The sequence below is a fragment of the Alosa sapidissima genome, chromosome 1, assembly GCF_018492685.1.
Source record: "Alosa sapidissima isolate fAloSap1 chromosome 1, fAloSap1.pri, whole genome shotgun sequence".
NCBI classification, from domain to species: Eukaryota; Metazoa; Chordata; class Actinopteri; order Clupeiformes; family Clupeidae; genus Alosa; species Alosa sapidissima.
In genome coordinates this window covers 24,642,040-24,662,293 of record NC_055957.1, presented here as the reverse complement: position 1 = coordinate 24,662,293, position 20,254 = coordinate 24,642,040, and the positions used below count along the sequence as shown (strand labels likewise).

The following is a 20,254-nucleotide window of genomic DNA, read 5'->3' as shown; positions in this document are numbered from 1 at the left end:
TGTAGATTGATGTAGAAGTTGACTTCCCACACCAGTTTGCCCTTCATGTCCAAACAACTTGGTATGAATTTGAGTTTGACCTACTTATTGTAAAACTTGGCACAGGCATGCGAAAAAAAACAGCCCCTTCTTTTTCATTCGTGAAGAAGTGAGAGATAGATATCTCAGGACTTCTAGGGATTTCGTTTTTCTCTAAGAGATGCTTGGCGGATTGTGCTAAATGTCGGATCCCTCTGTTTAAACACACATGCCCAGTGCCTGCAGGGGACAAAAAACAGTCTTTGTTGTGTTCTCTCAAACTCCTTAGCTGTATGTTAAAGAACCTTTGAATGCTGACATGCATTTCTCCCCTTCACTTTTTGTTACCTCATGTTGATTTTGGCTACACATGGCCCAGATATGTTCCACTATTGCTGTCAAGAAGATGCTAAGAAGAAAGGTGTATGTGTGTGTGTGTGTGTGTGTGTGTTTTACTGAATGTGCAGTGTCCATATTTCACATCTCCTGTACGGAGCTCATGGGCTGGAGGCCTCTGTGATGGTGTTTTGCTCTGGCATATTAAGTTTCAAATATGTGCAAAGCGCATGGCTGCCTGTGGCTGCCAGTGGAACTTTCCACTCCAGACTCCCAACAGCAGCTTTTGTTCTGGAGCACAGGGGCTTGCCACAAGTCTGGAAATGGGCTTGAGCTTCAGCTGCTGTTGCAAAAGATTGCAGCCAGCCAGCTTTTTTAGACAAAATAAAAGACAGAAAGAGAGTGGGATAAGATCCTAAACAGTCCCTAAAAAGTCAGTGTGTGCACATGTGTGGGTGGGTTTGAGTTGTTGTATGGAAAGTGGGAGCAAGTCTTGACACACACTTTTCACCCTTGGACAGGCAACAGAAACTGACACTGTGCGATGGCATAATTGGACTTGTTTCCTGTAATAGCACAGTATGTTTACACAAAGTCTTCCATCAAAATAATGGTAGATGACTCATAACCATCAGGAAATTGCTCAACATCTCCCATGAAATCTGTGCTTAGAAGCCAATCCTCTTGCAATGGAGATATGCACTCCCTTGAAAAAGTAGTTCTTACTGTAACATTCATAGTTAGTTTCAAGTGACTCCATCTTATTGATTTCATGGTGCCGCCTATACCGCAAGGAAACAGGATGCTCTCTGTGGCTGATTGATCAGGTCAGAAGGCTATCGGTGGTGCAATTCCCCTGAAGGAGGGATGCCCAGGAGGGTTACAGCACATTATGTATGGTCTGGCGTCACTCCTTATCATGCCTATGTGGGCGAGTGGTTTGCGATGAGACGGGCACCCTTAACGTTACTCTTTTGGTTGTTCTGGCAGGGGAGGCCCGCATGCCTACTGGGTGGAAGTTTACCGGAATGATCCGCAGAGAGCTCCCCTTTCAGTTTGGCTCTGTCTGCTGGGATAGCTATGCGGATGAGCTTACAGGCTAGGTGACGTGGTCCAGACGGCTCTGATGGGAATTTCTCTCTCTCTCCATGTTCTTGTTTAGAGAGCTGGAGGCAGGCAGCCCTAGTTCTGCTGCTACAGGCTAGATTTGCATGTGGCACTGGCCAGCGGTGTGTTGCAATAGACTGTCAGCATGTAAGCAAACAGGGTACCACTGGACACTCTAAGTGTTAAGAGGCATGCTGCGCATAGTATCAATGCTGTGAGTCCTGAACAATCACACCCCCATACTAAGTTAAGCACACAAGCAGTGCCAAGGTGTAATCCCATCCCACTCTTCACTGCCAGTGACTACTAAGGAACTGCTAAGAAGAAAGTGTGTGTGTATGTGTGTGTGAGTGTGTGTGAAGGGTTTTCTACTTCTCATTTACTTGCTTCTTCATTCCTAGAAGAGAATAACCACCATGTTTCCAAGTCCACATCACCCATAGAACATGCCAGTTTTTGTAGTTTACCCTACAAACATGGACAGTGATGGGATCTTGTCTGTCTTGTATGTTTTTTCGACTGCTTCATATGTGGGCCTGTTGTTGAAGTTGAACACATGTTGGATTTCACCCAGTGTCTGTGCTAGTGTTTGTTTTGGTAAGTGGGCCCATGAGCCTTGACTGAAGTGACTAAAGAGGAAGAGAACCCAATTGAGCATGGCGTTATGTTTTAGGTGGCTAACAATCGCTAACCTCGGCCATCAAATCAAAGCCAGGTACTTGGGGACATCTGTTTTCTCTTTGGGCAACGTACTCTGTCTGTGGAGTCAGAGACATACTAGCGGTTGCTGCCAGGTATAGGTCAAGAGGCCCTCATGTGTCTGCCTTTCAGTGTGCACTGATTCTGCTTCACTTCATTTAACACCACTGAGAAATCTACTTCTCTTTCTCTCTCTCTCTCTCTCTCTCTCTCTCTCTCTCTCTCTCTCTCTCTCTCTCTCTTTCTCTCTCAGTCTTTCTTTCACTTTCCTGTGTGTTCAACCCTTTACAAGAATAAGTGGTGATTACAAGAAAAGTGATTAGATGATCTTTGTCACAGCTAGATCCTGACTCATCTCGCTCTTAACGTCCACTGATAAGGTCATATGTCTAGGCTTGTGCCCTTTGATAGAAGTACAGTTCCCAGCAGAATTGGAATGATCTAGCACAAAGAAAACACTAGTGGAAGACGTCACTAGAAAATGAACACCAGGACATCAACTATAGCACTAAACCTTGAACATCTTTAATCACTTAAGTCCTGGTTTTATCCATGTTTTCTTTTAATACCATGTAGCCTCCCCTTATAGCAGGGTTGCCTTGTTTACCCTTCACCTCAGTGACCCCTGCTTGGAAGAAGGCCCCTCTGGGTGCTGTCGACTCAGTGAGTTTCCCCTAGTCTGCTGAGGGGTCTGCTCTGCTCTCACATGGCGGCTCCATGGGCTATTTCAGTAGCTTTATCGGCCCGTGTGAGCTTTACGTAAGCCCTCCATGAGTACTGGAGCGCGTGCCACAGAGAGAGGCAGGACGTGCCGTGGACCTCAGCGAAGGAAACACAGCCTAGCACCAGGAGAAGATCAGTTACATCAGAGAAACTGTGGGGGTCGACACGGGCAGAGTGTGTTGACATGGCCAGAGTTTATGCCCTCTCGTAGCCTGTAGGTCTTGTAGTCTGGATGAAGCCATGGCTGAAGCGTCTGCCATGGAGGATTGTGCTGTGTAAACAGCGCCTGTACAGTCACACCTCTCTGGAGGATCTGACGCTCCTTATTGGCGCTCTCCTGCTCTCTTGTTCGTCTGGCTGAATGGAAGGATGAAGGGTTCACAGATGTCTTCCTTTAGCAGCATTGTGGGAGTTTAGCTCAGGGCTTAGTCTTATTGTCAGGCACAACCCAAACACAAAGGAGCACAGACTAAATGTGTGAGCTACACCACAGTCAAGAGGCAAACATGCACATACTGTACCACACAGTCATACACATGTCATGCGTACACACACACACACATGCACACCTACAGACAGACAGGCACTCACATACACACACGCACACTGACACACACACACACACGCACACACAGACACACACACACACACCCACTAATGCACACATACAGGCACTCTCACACACACACACACACACACACACATACACTGAGACTGTACACTGACACACACATAGGCACGCGCAAATGAACAGAGTGAGAGAGACCACTGTGTGTTACTCCAAGCCTGCAGTGTGTTATGTAATCCAGCTGAGGGTACGTGTGGGAGGTAGGGAAAGAGGGATAGAGTGGGAAGGAGAAAGAAGGGAAGTGTTATAGAGGAGTTAGTCAGTGACTACATCTCAGCCAAATAGCAAGTCAGAGTCCGTACCAACATCTCTCCTGTGGACACAGAACACAAGCAGAGGGCAGTTGAATGGACACACTGGAAGAGGCCAGGTGAGGAGTCCACCTGGCACAAACAGGAGCCGTAGGGTTTGGCCAGGTCTTTCCTCTCGGCCAACTCCCCTGCTATCAGGCATGCTTTCAGCCCATTGTGTGCAGAGGGCAGGTCAGGCAGGATCTAGGATCCCACACCTCTTGTTCCTTGTCCTCCGCGCACGCCAGTCTCTCTCACTCCATCCACCCATCCCTCTCAGGCCCTGCGCTCTGTCAAATGTGTGAGGCTTTTCTCGTGCATTGCTATGGTGACAACTACGTCAGAGCAGCATCACAGGGCGCAGGGGGAGTAGAGAGATGTCAGTGAGTACAAACTTTTGTCAGTTCTGTTTATAGTGCCATTAGCTGCAGAATGAATTATTTTTGCTCTGGAATGAAGGACTCATGGATGAAGAGCTTTCTTTAAAACTGTCCTCTGTCAGCCATTTCAGTTCTGACACACACATACTTTGGTTACCTAGGCACAATTGTGTTGTGTGGGTCTGGTTTCATAACTAATGTGTGGGAATCAGCCCTCTTTTTCCAGTAACAGGCGGGCCAAGCTCTGGGAGGGTGCGGAGAGAATAGAGCAAGCCCCACCACGCGGGAGCCATCACTCCTCAGGGTGGAAACATGCTGGGTGCAAATTAATGGCCCCACTCTCAATGGCCGCCTCACAGGACGACCTTCACTGTCAGTGTCCCGAGAGAGAGGGAGAAAAGAGAGAAAGAGAGAGAGAGGGAGAGAGAGAGAGAGCTTGGTGCTGCCAGTTCTTTTGTCTTTGTCCCGGTGACATCAGGAAGAGAGGGACTGACATTCTGAAAAATAGCAAGGCCAACAGAAAAAGAGGTATGAAAAGATCAAAAAAAGAAAGAGGAAGTCCTTTTTCTGGAGAGCTGCTTCCCTGTGATGGGGGAGCGGAAGCTGTGCGTTTGACTGACATCTCAAAAGCACCTTTTTTGTGTTGAAGGTTTTTCCCAAGACAGGACGGGACAGGTGGGCTCACGTCAGTGAGAAACATTGTGGTCTACAGCTATCTGGGTCAGCAGGTCTCAGGCAGGTTAAAGGATTGCATGTGTGTGGGCACACATATGTTTGATGGGGGTGCCTGTGACTAAGATCAGATGGGTGCTGATCTCATTGGTTGTGTGTCCTCATGCAGACCTCTCTGGTCCTCTCCTCCGCAGCACCTTCCCTTAATGGACACTTTACTGTGTTGACATTTACAGTTCCTACTTTTACTGCCTTCGACCTCAGCCAGGCATGTATGATTTGCCCTTTTGTGGAGCCCAGGCAACAGTATTTATAAGCAAATACTGTAAGTGAATATGGATAAAAGAAGGTCTTATTGTAGTATCAAAGCCTTTATCAAAGCTTGATGTTGTTGCCCAAGATCAGTATCCCAGTCTGAGACATGGATGATGATGAGACGCATCCTGTTTTGGCTCATTGGCTAGCAGCATTTTGAGATAATTACGACAGACAGCCACAAGGATACAGGAACTGAGGACACTAGGCAGCCTAGCTTGCGACTGAGTGGCCTTGGTAGCCAAGGAGTCAATAGTGTCCTACTCCGACTCTTCTGTCTTGTTGCTCAGTAGCTTAAGTAGTGCCCCTATCTTCATGTATTGGTCATAAACACATAAAAATCTGAGCACAATCTTACTGTCACGCCATAAAAAGAGACAGGTAGTTCTTTGCACCTGTCTGTGTGTGATAATGCATCCAGCGCTAACAGCCTGCGCGTGAATGTCTGGCACTGCCACTGCTGTGGGCCGTGCCCAGTTAGCTTTCCCCAGGAGGAATAGAGTTGCGTAACTCAGCGCAGCCGGCTTAAGACAGAGCCGCTCTTTATGTGGGAGCACACAGGCGAGCTCGGACAGGATGCCCACGGGCACTCCACTGCCGGATCTGGAGCCGGAAACGTGGGGCAGAGGCCCGTATGATCGGAGGTGGGTGGTGTGTGTGTGTATGTGTGTGTGTGTGTGTGTTTAGGGGGGGTGGGGGGGGTTATGGGGCAGGTCACCAGTTGCAGGCTGCTGCCTGTGAGCCTGCGGTCTGTCTGAGGTAGCGTAGCGCTTTCCTGCACAGCTGCAGGACTGCACGATTAGCTCATCACATAGTGAGGAGGGTGGGTGTGGCATTAGAGCCTTTTCCTTTGTGACGCCAGTGGTGATTTATTTAACTAAGAGTGTTGTTCATGGGGTCTGGTACATCACTGTGCTAAATCATGCACACACACACACACACACACACACACACACACACACACACACACACATACACACACGCGCACACACACTGTTAACAGTATGACAGAAAGTCCTCCCATCCCCCACATGCATAATGGATGTCAGGCAGTCAGTCTGACTCATATGAACCCTGGCTGAGGCTGTTTTAAAGGGGAGTGTAAATAAGCACTTCAGTATGAAGTTGCTGTCCCCACCACTCCTCTGTGATTCTTCTGCTGCCCAGCCTGTCGTGCTTTCTGCTTTATGCCAGGTAGATTTTGGACCATTTCAAATCAGACATCCAGTAGACTTGCTCTATAGCTTGTTTCTCTGAAACACATCACAGTCTTGTTTGAGCTAAGCAGCAGGAATGTGACAGTGGAGAGGAATGCGGAGGGTGGAAATGGCAGTCTGAAGGGACTTGCCCCCCTCCTCCCCTGCAGCAGGAGTGGGGGAGGAGCGCAGCCAGGAGAGTCAAGGCAGATGCACCTCCACCACCACCACCACCACCATGGCTTTCTGTGCTCCCTGAGCCAATGGCTGGCAGCAGCTCTCAGCACTCCTCCAACACACACACACACACACACACACACACACACCATCTTCCAACATGAACTCGGTTACCCTGCAAGGATGGACGTTCCACCTTAATGTTATGCCAGGCTGCACCATATGTTGTGCTCTCTAACAGTGAAGGAGGACAGGAATGTCTGTGGGCCACATGATCTCGCAGTGTTTGTAGGCTGGGATACAGTGTTGATAAAGGCCAGTGTCTGGACTTTGTGTTTTGGAGGGAAAGGGAGACAGAGATGGAGCGTGGGCGCGGTGCCAGTATAAACTGGCAACATGGGCCAACACGGGGCAGAGCATCAGCCCTGCCAGATAGTGCCCAGCTCATGTTTATGATCACACACTTGGCCAAGAAGGGGATTCAGGGCAAGGTATTGCTACAATAGTAAAGCAGATGGGTGTGCGTTGTTTGTGTAGGGAGAGGAGGAAAGACTCCCACGCCGTTCTCTGAGTGTTGATCTTTCTCCAAGTAAGTTATTGATTTATGGATGAGATTGGACTCCTGACTGCATGGGGTTTGCTTGAGTTGTGCTATAATGATGTGGGTGTGTGAGTTTATATTGCTACAAGTGTGTGTGTGGAATATTTGTGAGTGTGTGAGTGAGTGGTCTGTCAATGAATCAGTGGACGGAAGTGTGGCTTTAACGCAGTGCCTGAGGTTTTTCTGAATGAGCTGAAAGCTGCTGTCTGTTCTCTTCTCCTCTCATTCACTGCCTATCCTCCCCGGCAGGGTATCCAGGGGCATGTCCAGACATGCCCTCTCTTCTGAGGGGTGTGTGTTGGACCCTGTGTGCTTCAGCTGAATGCTGGCCTATGTATCCAGGGTTTGTCTTTATGAGCTGGGTGGGGCTCGTGCTCTTGTGAAGTTGTGCAGATTGAAGAAGCCGCATGGCACCTCAGATAGCCTGTTAGCTTTAATTTCACTGGGGCTCAGAGCCTGGCCGCTGGTTAATGTGTCCTGCTGGGCCAATGTTCCCATGGCCTCTCCGAGCGAAGAGCAGAAATGAAGTCATTTAGTTTCCGCAGGGGCATGCGGCTGCTGTATTTCCCAAGCACTTCTTCATTTATTAAAGCGATCAAGCAAGCGCTGCCGTTTCTATACTAATTTGTCTCGGTCCATAATGATAAAGCAATCAATCAGAGTGAAGAGGCAGAGAGTGGACCAGACACAAGTGCCAGACATGAAGCAAGAGTATGTAAGACAGGCTGACTACACACCAATTAAGGGACATGTTATGAAAAGCTGCAGCTCTTTTGCGTGTGGTATCCAGACATATACCTATTTGAGAGACTAGCTGGTGGTGAGCCTAATTGATGTCTGCATCAAAGCCACCTTCTAAACCAATCAGTGTTTGATGTCTGACTTCCTCTCTCTTTCTCTCTCCTTCTCTCCCTTTCTTTTCTCTTCCTGTCCTTTATTCCTCCCCTAGGATATCCATGAGCTCCGACTATCAGCACTACAGTTTCAGAATGCCGAATATAGGGTTCCAAAACCTTCCCCTCAACATCTACATTGTGGTCTTTGGCACAGCCATATTTGTCTTCATCCTCAGTCTCCTCTTCTGCTGCTACCTGATTCGGTAAGACCTTTGCATCTCTTCTCTTCCCTTCTCTGTCCTCTCCACACATGTTTGATGATGCTGCCTTTGCCTTACAGTTGCCTGACCCTTGTAAAAACCAATATGCTGGAAACAGTGAAATGGCATGATTTGTAAAACCATTTCACTTGCAGTACTAGCAATGTAATGGGAAACAAACTCCTTGCTTCTCATTTCTCATGCATACATGTGCGGTGTTGAACGTTAATGGAAAACATAAGTGGAACACTGCTGGGCAGAGGCTGATTAATTTGCGTGCAGCGCATTAAGGAAATGAGTTTTCGTTCGCACGTGGCCGAGGCACATCTTGTCCCTGTCGCCCGGGAGGCTGGGCCGTGACCCTCACAAAGCAGGAGGGCAGCCCGGACGCTTTGTTTGCTTGGACCATGCAGTAGCCTGCGCGCTCCGAGCACAGCGTCCAGCACAGAACGCTTTTTCTTCTCCTCTCCTCTCCTCTCCTCTCCTCTGCGTCCTCCTGCGGGGAGGGGCAGCTCATCCCAGGCCACCTCCCACCACACATGGTCACCTGACTGACTGTTTACAGTGCTGCTGATCTAAGGAGCCAGTAAGGGTGTGTGGCTACCAGGAACAACACACGCACAACAACATCCCCACACTTGAATTTCCCCTGGGGATCAATAAAGTATCTATCTATCTATCTATCTATCTATCTATCTATCTATCTATCTATCTACATATCTACATTGGCCTGGGCAGAGATTCCTAAAACTGCCAGGGCTCGTTTGGCCAGTCACCAGTGCCCACCCTCTACCATTAACTTTAATGAAGGACTGTGTGTGCTGTTGTGAAGAAACCATGCTTCAGAACGCTTTATGTGAACACACAAACGCACAGATACGCACACTCACACGCCGAACCCTCACTTACAGAGTTGACAGAGTTGAGGCTGTACTCCTCTCATGCAGCAGGACGTTGGAGCCCGTATGTTAAAAAGCCTTGCGGAAGAAAGGCGAGGAAAGGCTGACAGATGGTGCTGCTTAGAGGAGATTCTCTTTTATCTTCTCACCAGGCGAGAGAGCCGGCGAGGCGGGGGAGATGGGGCGGCGGCCTTCATCACTTTAACTTTTGAAGTCGGCAGGTTCTCTAAGTAGCGGAGTCGTGCACCAAGAGTTCCTTGCACTGAATTAACCTAAAGCGGCTAAAAATACAAATGGAAAGGTAATATGTGGGGAGTACTAACAGACATGGAGGCCACTGTGGTTCGTGAGACCCTTACCCCAAGCATCCTTTAGATTTTCGGGAGAGCTGCCGACTTTGCTGACAAACATTCTTTATGTTATTGCAGCACCGGCAAAGAGTCTCTGTTGGCCCCTGTGCAGGGATTACATGCTATTGCATGGTACAACCCACTTATGCCCCTTAGCTATAGAATAAGCCACTGAGCCAACATCCTGAGGATCCATACAAATCCGCTGCGTAAAAAGACGGGATGAAAAAACACTTGTGCTGTTGTTCTTTGTTGTGCCACCTGGACTGTTATGAAACGCCATGAAATGCTGAAGCAAGGGTTTATTTCCCGCACATGTGCTTACAGATAGGTAAACAAACCTCCTTAAATTATATCCAAATCCAATTCGCTATTAAAATTGAGAGGTTGGGTTCATGGTTCCAATTCAACTGTAAGGCAGCTTGGTTCTGACATTGAGTTTGGGTTATGGTGTGCTTGGTTCTGGTATTGAGTTTGGGGTATGGTGTGCTTGTTGGAAGGTTTTGTTGTTGAGAGTGAAAAGGTCAAAACAGCACAGTTTGGAGAAGCAGAAAGACTTGATAATCTGAGAAATTGTACCATACAATAAATTAAGTTATACCCACTAACAAAAAGTCTCTCCCCTGCTGAAATTCTTGCTACATTTTATATCTAATACGCAAGCCTGCTCACTGTAATCAAAAGCTGCTTGTCATGCAGTCACGATCTCAGAAGTGGCATCCTTGAGAGGTGTGTCGTGAACATCTTCATTCATGAGAGACACACTAGCATTTTGCCACTTGCCTCAAGGTTCTTTTTAAATGCCAGTGGACATTGCTAGATCGTGCTTGGTAGTTATACCTTTTATCTCTGTAAGACCTCTGTGTACTGTTGAATCCCTGCTTTAGACGTAGTGCTCCATTTCCAGAGGAGGAGAATAGCCCCGCCTCCCCTATCAGCCTTTCAGGGCTACTCGGCCAATCACAACACTTCTGGCCACTGTTGCCATGGGGTTACCTCCTGCAGCAGCCCAGTGCAGAAACATAACTTGCCGTTTGTGTAGCGTTTTTTTTTTCCACCTGAGACAGAGAGAACCTGCGACTCTCATCCAAATTCACACCCAACACAGCGGGGGAGATGGTAAGTTTCTTTATGCTTCATTCACTAGCTCTATTCCCCTGATCTCACTCAGAGGCTTACCAGAAGACAGAACTGTTACGTGATATCTGATCTCACTCAGAGGCACCAGAAGACAGAACTGTTACGTGATATCTACAGTTTCTCCACACAAAAAAAAAAAAGATTGGAGGCGGGGTGGTATCTAGATTTTTTTCACATGATCAGATTACCAAGTCAATTTAAGTGTAAAGATACTGTGGCTCTGAAAGACTTCTAAAAGGTGCACTGCAGTCTCCCTTTCACAGACCTCTGAGGCACTAAAGTGGCTTGTGAGCGACCTGACACCCCCATCACCTCACTAAACCCCATAGAACTGCCCAGCCATCACAGAAATCACCCGCTAAAATATTCATACCAGTAGCAGAAGGAGGAATATGACGATGATAGCAAATTTAGCATCAGGACCAAAATAGAGAACTCCCCCCCCCTCACCACTAACACCAAACCATTTTTCATTTTGCTGCCGCCCCCATTTAGATAGCTGTTCTCAGCACACAGAAATAATGCAGTAAGCACAATCTCTCCCAGGCTTTTGTCCCGGCAGACTATTAACTGTGTCTCATTGTTTCTGTGTCAGAAGTGCACAATAGTTTATCTCTCTTCATGCCAGTGTTACACTTAAAAGAAAACCATATCCAGTGCAAGCTGGGCTGTTCTATGAACATGCAATGATTTCTGCCATTTTAACCATGCTAAAGCTAAAACAATTACACAAAAGCCATGCGACTACCCATTCTAGGTCTGTTGATCATTCTCCCTGCTTCTGTACAGTGAGAGGGTCAGTTTAGGTCATCTCACAAACAGTCAGGGTCAATACCGTAAAACTCCAAATAATAGCCCGGGCATTTATTTTCCCAAATCGCCAAACTGCACCGGCTAATATTAGAGACAGACGTCTATATGAGACAGGCCTTTAATTCCCTTTACACAAAACTTTTCCTCTGCAAAGATGGAAAATATTATCGAATTAATTATTTCAAACACACTAAATGTCTACCTATGACTAGGCTATCTGATGACTATTACGGATCATCATTCATTTAGTGTTGAAATGTTGTTCATTGAGTGAGATACAGTAAGATCCAAATAGCGGGGATAGCCAGAACAGATGAAACGCGTTTTAATTAAACATAATTTACAAAGAGATCGTATCACACTGAAAGCTCATATTTTGTCACTAGCAAATAGCCTATATCGGTCCTTTGTCAACAGTTGCAGTTACAGTTGCATTATCAGGCCTGACCAAAACCGTTCAGGAATTATTTATGCAAAAGTGGAACGTGCATAATGTTTCATTCTCCCTCCTTTTCTACACGAATGAAACAGCATGAGAGAGCATGAACCATATCGTTTCTCCCGTTTTGTATTTGCCAAATTTGACAACAGTCTACATTTCAAATCATAGCCTACTTCTAGGCGCGCGGGAACATATTTTTGACCAGGGGTGCTGAATAACAAAATAATCATGGATGTCCGACGATTTCTCCCCCAGCATATGATTCGAATTTAGACAGCTAAATACGCCATTTCAGCGCCGTGTATGAGTAGGTCTAAGAGTGAGAAGTTTTATAATGCCCTGGGCAGCCACATTCCACTGCAACTATGCGCAGCACTTGCCACTCCGACTCATCAATAAAAACTGCGTGCGCACACACCAGTCCCATAGAAGCGCACTTGACTTTACATCATTAACCTATTTCAGTATATACCTAGAGAATGTCCGTAGACGGGCTCTGATATAGCCTAGTCTAAGGTAAATTCCTTTTCTGACTTCTTTCTTTATCGCCATGGCATTTAGAATAAAGAATAACGTTCGCGAACCCTTCTGGTTTTGTTGCCAGCATAAAAACAAGCTTACCATCGGCCTATCCGCAAATTTTAAAAACAAGGGATGAATTGAACGGTGACGAAGTCGGACAAATAGGCATAGTTCATATTGAAAAAAAGTTATACAATTTGGAACTCTAGCTTTTCCCCACCGCAGTCTTTTAATGCCATCTAATCATAACGTGCAGTCTGCACCATACTTAACCCCAAATCACACCCAAGATTCGGGACGAGATGAGCTGCAACATTCTATTAACCAGCAACTTGATGCAACATTCTAAAACCTTGCAACTGTGACCAGACATGGTGAATGCTTTGAGACGGCTTGCAACGACGTGCAACATCTAATTCACACCGCTGTAACCTCCTTTCTGTACCGTTTTCGTGTCATTGCGAATCTTTCTGAATTGGGCTTTAAACAGACGATCTGACAGGTTTTAGAAGATTAAATACAACCCGAAACTAAAAAACAGACCAGGCCTCTACTGGACACCGGCCTTTAACCCAAACCTGTAGCCACGCCAGGCGTTTAAAAGAGACAGGCGTCTCTTTGGGACTATTATTTGAAGTTTTACGGTATTTACATCGCTGGGCACACATGCGCATGTAGGACGTGCGGCGGGAGGCTGGAGTGCGCTCGTGTCCACCTGTGAACGACATCCCAGATCTGAGTAAACACACAGATTCCACACGAGGCTGAACATAGCAGCCACACACCAGCTGCCACACACACTCGTGAAATACTCCCAGGTCCAAGTGTCTCACACGACACAGTTTACATACTGGGCACTGTTTACAACACAGGCCAGGCATGTTTCAGAGAGGGCAGGTTGGTCACTCAGGGTCTCGTCTGTCATACAGGGAGAACGGTCCTCTAATGCTAAAAGCTCAATATGAACCATCATGAATATGCAACGTAACACTGTTCTATAGGAAGGGTTTGTTGGTATCCTGCTCATGATTAAAGTATCAGACTCACCACTCTTTAAACGCCATCCCACTTAGTCAACTCTAGTCACCCCAGTCAATCCCACCCCACCCCAAACCTCCACCCTATTATCCCATGGGAGCCGCTGCACCTTTACCTGCTGGTGTCTTTCAGAAATGTCTTTCTCCTAGACTGTGCTGCTTGTTTTACAGATCCCTCTCACTCTGCTCCGAGAGGTTAAGGTTACTTGTAATGGAGGTAAATCTTACACAAAACTTGTCCTCTTTTCTCCTCTTTGTTCCTCTCTTTCCCCGGTCTCTCTGTCTATTTCCTTAGTGTCTTGCTCTTCTTTCAAATGTTCTCTCCTATTTGTTTATTTTCTCAAGTCTTTTCAAGGCCAAACCAGTGTTAAATTGTACTTGAATGGTGTTTCTTATGTTGTTTCTCCTGTGCCGGCTTTACAAAAATGCATTATTTGTGTGTGTTAATATGGGAACCTTTGAGGATAAATATTGTGTTTTCTAGAAGTCTAAATATCATTTGTGAAAACATGTCTGATACTGAATTTGCACTGCTAACATAAAAACTGGCCAGGCAAAGATTAACATACTAATTGAAGTTACTAATTGTCCATCCTCTGCAGATGATTGCACGTGTAATTTATTTAGATTTATTTGTGCTGATGTCAGCTCACTGGTGCCTGCAAGACTTCAGGTTCTGCTCAGTGTTGTTTTTCATTCACAGATTCTTTCCCCTACCTTTTCTCAATCACACACACACACACACACACACACACACACACACACACACTTGCATTTTTAACATCACGTACCTGTGTTTACCCTAAAGACTGTGGAGACTCTTAGTTGCCCTGTTTATCCCCCAGTGCTTGGCTGCCTGTAACTCAGTCTCTGACTGGCTAAGATATCTCTGTTATGAGATCTCAGTACGGGGCTCTCCCTATGTAACTCAGTCTCTGATTGGCTAAGATATCTCTGTTATGAGATTCCAGTACAGGGCTCTCCCTATGTAACTCAGTCTCTGATTGGCTAAGATATCTCTGTTATGAGATTCCAGTACGGGGCTCTCCCTATGTAACTCAGTCTCTGATTGGCTAAGATATCTCTGTTATGAGATTCCAGTACGGGGCTCTCCCTATGTAACTCAGTCTCTGATTGGCTAAGATATCTCTGTTATGAGATTCCAGTACGGGGCTGTCCCTATGTTTCAGTTCTGCCCCACCGGTAGATACACAAACCAGATCAGCATGTGCCCCCACAGGGATGAAATCTAACGAGGTATCAGGACGCAGGCTCCCCATGCAGCGTCAGCAGTAACAGAGCTGTGTGCTCGTGTGAGGGACGCCCTCGCTGCTTTACCGCCCCACTGCTGAGGCAGCGAAACACCCCCCTTGTATGTTAGGACCAGGACACCGAAGACATCAAGGGCATGATGTATGATCTAGACTGCATAGTGCGTACATACTAGAGGAGCACCTGCACTCTGTAGCTGTGAGATGAAGAACAGCCGCCACCCAGGTGTCCTTGCTTCGTGTAGTAATGTCCATCAAGCCTGCTGACAGGTCAGTCTGCGTGGCTGTGCTGACAGGTCAGTCTGCGTGGCTGTGCTGGGCAGAGCACTAATGTTTGTTGCCTGGTCTAATCTAAATTGTGTTTTGAATGGCAGTTTTGCATGCTTGTACATAGCCACACAGCTTCAGTTTAACCTGAGCGTGTTGTAACCTAAGAAAGGAAGTCTAGTGTCAGGAGTCCACTCAGTCCGGCTCTATCCAGTCTGAGGCCAGTAGAGCTGGCAGGGATGAGTTACCCTCAGATGGCTTCTATCAGGAGACAGGAGACAAGAGTTAGGTTTTAGGTGTTGAATGCCCATTGGACTTGGTAATTGCTATTCCAGATGACGCTGTGTCAGTCGAGTTGACCTCATCAGAGCTAAGGGTAGAACCTTCATTTGTCAGCTGAGGAGTTACAGGGCTAACCGCTACATGCTAACTGGACCTATGATTTACAGGCAGCCGAAGCCACTGAGTTTAAGGTCACTTGTCCTGGCCTGGGCAGATGTGGGTATGAAATTGCCTTACTCGTACTACAGGATTCTAACACACCAGATCCAAATAAGGTCATGTCAATGAGATGACATGTTTACATGGAACACATCCATTTGGAAAGGCTCCTTTGGTTCTATTGTGTCCACAAACAACACTGTGGCCTTGACCAAGATATACCAGATAGGGCTGTCAATTTTGCCCTAAATCTGCTGTTTATTTGTGGTCAAGCAACTTTTCCTTTAAACACTATTGATCTTTATTGGCAAGTAGAGGATAAATTGTTTGAAATTTCATAGATTTGAGATTATTACATAGATAGATAGATAGATAGATAGATAGATCTCAGATATTTTCCCAGATATTCACTAAAGTTAACATGTTAACCAGCTAGCTTTGGATGGTAGTTTCTCATACTACCACTTTGTACCTATAGCCCCTTGTAGGATTTGGTATTAGGGTTTCTGTGTCCTCTGAATCCACCTCAGCTCTCCCCTGGTGAATGGATAGCTGAGACTGCCAATGGCACCATGGTGATATATTTTCCCTCTGAAGAGAATGTCCTCTCAGTCTGACATGTAGCTGGCTCTTGTCCCTGCACCAGCAGTTTTAGTGTGATAGCACGAGAAATGATGAACTGTACTGTGTAAACTAGTTTTGAAGCGCGTTTGTTAATAAGAGAGATGTCCCTCTTTTTTCATTTTCCTCTAGGTTACGGCATCAGGCACACAAGGAGCTCTATGCATACAAACAGGTAAGCGATTCTGTTCCTCTGCTTGGCTGACCTCTCTCTCCCTCACTGCGTGGCGCAGTCCCGTGTCCTGCTGGCCGGCATACTGTAGTGCTGTGTGTGTTGAGGTCCTGGGGTTGGCCGTCTCTTGTGTATTGTGATACTCCTGGCCCTGTTAACCCTGTTGTGCTTATGTAATGTGTCCAGCTCATGTCCATTTCGGATCTCTAACAAAGCACCTCCTACAGGAGTTGGTGCATGTGAAATGAGTGGCCGAGCTCAGTCACGCATACGAGCACACACACACACACACACACACACACACACACACACACACATACGCGCCAGCACACACACACCTCCCTAACTGCTAATTAAAAAGAGCAGGATCCTCAAGGAGGTTACATAAGACGAGCTCATGTACAGATATTGTGTGAAAGCCCAGCCCCAAAGCGAGCTGTGTGTATGTGAGGTTGTGGGTGTGAAAATATGTGCGTTGCGTCCATAATCCTCCAAACCCGATCTTGGAGGCCTACTGGGCAACTGATTACTGCACACCTTTCACTGAACAATGGTTATGTTGTTGTTTGCATAAATATGTGAATATATATGTTATCAAGCATGGTTTATGTAGGAAGTTTTTGTAGTTTGGTAGTGTATTGGGTTGTAATTTTGATTTCCTTTATTTTCTTACAGGTTATACAGAAGGAAAAGGTCAAAGAACTAAATTTGCATGAGGTAAGTGTGATGTTGACGAGCTAACCTCTAACCTCTAAATTTGCCTACTGATAAAAGTTCTCCAGAAAGAAAAGGTTACTCAATATCAATGGGAACATGCCAGAACCACAATACTTAGGAACATTGGCCTGAAACGCTTCTCAAAAAGTTGCCTTGTGTATCATCAGCTTAAGACAATAGCTGTTCTTTACATCTGGTAAAAACACCTCGAGCTTGAGGTCGAAACTTAGTGGAGCACTAAGGGGGTCACACCTTTGTTTTGTTGCCACATTTTTCAGTAAACATCCATAACCTAGGCAATGCAATCCTCTCCAGACCTATTTGATACACTAAACACACACCTAGGCCACAGGGTTGCAACAGCAGAGGGTTCGCCATGTGAGATTGAGCAACTGGGCTGGTTGATCAGACTGTGCTCTGCTGCAGCTTGTTTGTGTGTGTGTGTGAGTGTGTGTGTGTGTGTGTGCGTGCGTGTATGTGTGAGTGTATGTGTGAGTGTGTGTGTGTGTGTGTTCACTCCCGCAGTGTGAAACCCACTCCTCTAATCTCATGATTAAAGTATCCATGTCATGCACAGCGAATCTCCTTCTGGACAGGAGGGAGGAGGAGGAGGCCTGCTAACAGATCCTCCTACGGGGCTGGCTCTGGGGATAGGGAGTGGATACGAGTAGGTCTGGGTGCAGTTAAGTACAGGGGCCTTCTGGAATCACATGCAGCTAAACTTAGTGTGTGAACATTAGGCTTGACTTGGATTGACCGTGCAGGGAAATGAGTAAGGAATTTATTGAGCCATTTGTCGTTTCAGTTACAGTGTATTTTTGTGAGGTCAGATTAACAGTTATTCTGTAGCCAATATCATTCCAGCTGCCCCCATGGCTCCATCTCAGCTGAAGCCTACCAACAGAGATGCCCTGGACCCACACACACATTAGCATAGATATCAGCCCATACGTTTGTATCTCTTTGGAGCATCTGTCCTCCTCACACACTGTCTCTCTTTCATCTCTTCCCTCATGTTTTCTTTCTGTTAGCTCTCTCTCTCTCTCACACACACACACACCCCCCCCATGGTTTGTAGCCATAGCACATGGGCACTAATGAAAAGTACCAAGTGTGTTAGCGGAGACCAGCTGGAATTTCCCATAGTGCAGCGCTTGTGCGGTGGCTGAGTTGTCGGTAGCATGGCATCGGCGGCCAGCAGCCCCCGTCTCTGTGTTATTACACCGCTGCGAGCGCTCCGGTATGTGGCATGGGGATGTGGCCAGGCACAGAAAAACAATAACACCCACCAGGCCGTTGGAAACCACAGGAATACCGTGTGGCTTAACAGGAACACAACAGGGACACCGCAGCAATGATACCCAGTGTAACAAAAATAAACAAAACATCCAGACTCAGGGACATACAGTACATACATGTCACACGCTTATGTGTCTTGTCAGGGAGCAGAAACAATGTTGCCAAGTGTTGTTTTGAAGTTTCAAAACTTAAATGCTAGTAGAGATGTGATATCCACACTGCTAAAGACTGGATACCCCTCTACCACGCAAGCAGTTATCTGGACAGTTGCTGTGTGATGTTTTGGTATACTGTAAATATGTCGATAACTCAACTTATCATGTGCATTCAGAACACAGAGTGATATGAAGCAGAGCTCTCCAATGACCTCCAAAGAGGGGGGTGACTGTGATGTCACTGAGTCCTGGTGACCTTAGCAGAGAACTCCTGCCACTGTGATGCTAAAGCAGTGAGAGCCAGCCCTCTAAGCCCTACATCCACAAAGACAGGTAGAGCAGTGGACAGCAACACCTGAAATTGCCCATTGTGTGTGTTTGTGCATCTGTCCATTACTCATCCCTGATGAGGCTATGAGTGCTTTGTTTCATCAGACTGAACATTTGGTTCTCTATTGTAATCTCTGCATTCCCTGAATTGGGAACTGAATCGCATTAGCAAAGTGTAATGGCTTCCTGCTAGTCCTCACCCTATTCCCTACTTGCTTAGTGGGTGCATGTGCGTCTGGTATGACGCAAAGGCTCTTGATTGGGACTCATAATAACTATGCGCTGTGCTGCCGAGTGCCTTGAATGAGGCCTAACCTGCAGTTTGATCACTTTGTCACAGCAGTGCTCCAGCCATGCCCCTGTGAGTCACACTAGTAAGAGTGACGCATTGGGCTGTGATTTAAATGCTGGTACTGTATGATGGCAGTGTGGGCTGCCGGAAGCCTGAAGAGAATAGTGCTGTATGGGACATCCTCTAAGTGGGCAGCTGTGGCCTACTGGTTAGCGCTTCGGACTTGTAACCGGAGGGTTGCCGGTTCAAACCCCAACCAGTAGGAACGGCTGAAGTGCCCTTGAGTAAGGCACCTAACCCCTCACTGCTCCCCGAGCGCCGCTGTAGCAGGTAGCTCACTGCGTCGGGATTAGTGTGTGTTTCACTAATTCATGGACCGGGATAAATGCAGTGACCAAATTTCCCTCACGGGATCAAAAAAGTATATATACTTATACTTAGAGTTAAGACTCAGTAAGGGACACAAACTTTGCAGGGGGTTTGTAGAGTTTACGTTATATCTCAGTTTTTTTTACTGCAGTTATTGTAGAAGGACTAAGGATTTAGTCCTGACGCGCAGGACCTTCTTAGTAAACTACATCCAGTTTATACCAGTTTGGGTCTGGTAAAATGTTGTGGTGTGTGTTTTATATAATTATGGGAGGGGAAACAACATGAGCAACGAGTCTCTTGGTGCTTAGGGTCGGGCAGGTGTCCAAAGAAAACAAAACAAAAGGTTTAACTAAGTGGATCATTGTCCCTCAATCATGTCCAAGATATAGTCGGTGATTTAGCAGAAGGCACGTCATTTTGGATATTAAATATAACCTTATCCAAAATGTTGAATTCTCCGATACAGGCTCTTTGTATTAACTTCTGGAGGTAAACATTGAGAAATCTATTCCAGGCTGTGTTACTAGTGGCCAGGCCATTTTATGCTTGCAGAGCGGAAGAACTTTATGGTCTTGCTGGGAGAATGGCCAGCCACTTACCCCATACACACACACACACACACACACACACACACACACACACCACAGAGAGAGAGAGAGAGTTGGAGAAATGTAGAGATGTAGACATAAAGTGTTTTTGCAGAGGATGGCAGTGCTGTGAGCCAATCCCCCTTTTGGTCAGTCCCTTGTGCCCCTGAGCTTATGTAATGGAGAGGTCCGGTTACACCCCTCCTCAGCTGCATAGATCAGGACAGCATGTCTGCAGCACCTTGATGTGATCAGGCAGATGGGCATTACGTTCTCAAAATGCCACTGC

At 46.6% G+C, this 20,254-nt stretch overlaps 1 protein-coding gene across 2 annotated transcripts in view; it reads left to right on the top strand.

Annotated features, from left to right (window-relative positions):
* rnf24 (ring finger protein 24) overlaps window positions 1-20,254 on the top strand; it is a 38,574-nt gene that overhangs the window by 6,794 nt on the left and 11,526 nt on the right. The window contains exons 1-4 of one of the 2 annotated variants that reach the window (XM_042070718.1): window positions 5,679-5,812; window positions 8,092-8,241; window positions 16,174-16,216; window positions 16,889-16,930. In XM_042070718.1, the coding sequence (XP_041926652.1) occupies window positions 5,745-5,812; window positions 8,092-8,241; window positions 16,174-16,216; window positions 16,889-16,930 (303 nt within the window). In that variant the 5' untranslated portion in view covers window positions 5,679-5,744. Of the gene's footprint in view, window positions 1-5,678; window positions 5,813-8,091; window positions 8,242-16,173; window positions 16,217-16,888; window positions 16,931-20,254 lie in introns of those variants that run through there. The other variant, XM_042070638.1, reaches the window with a different exon arrangement.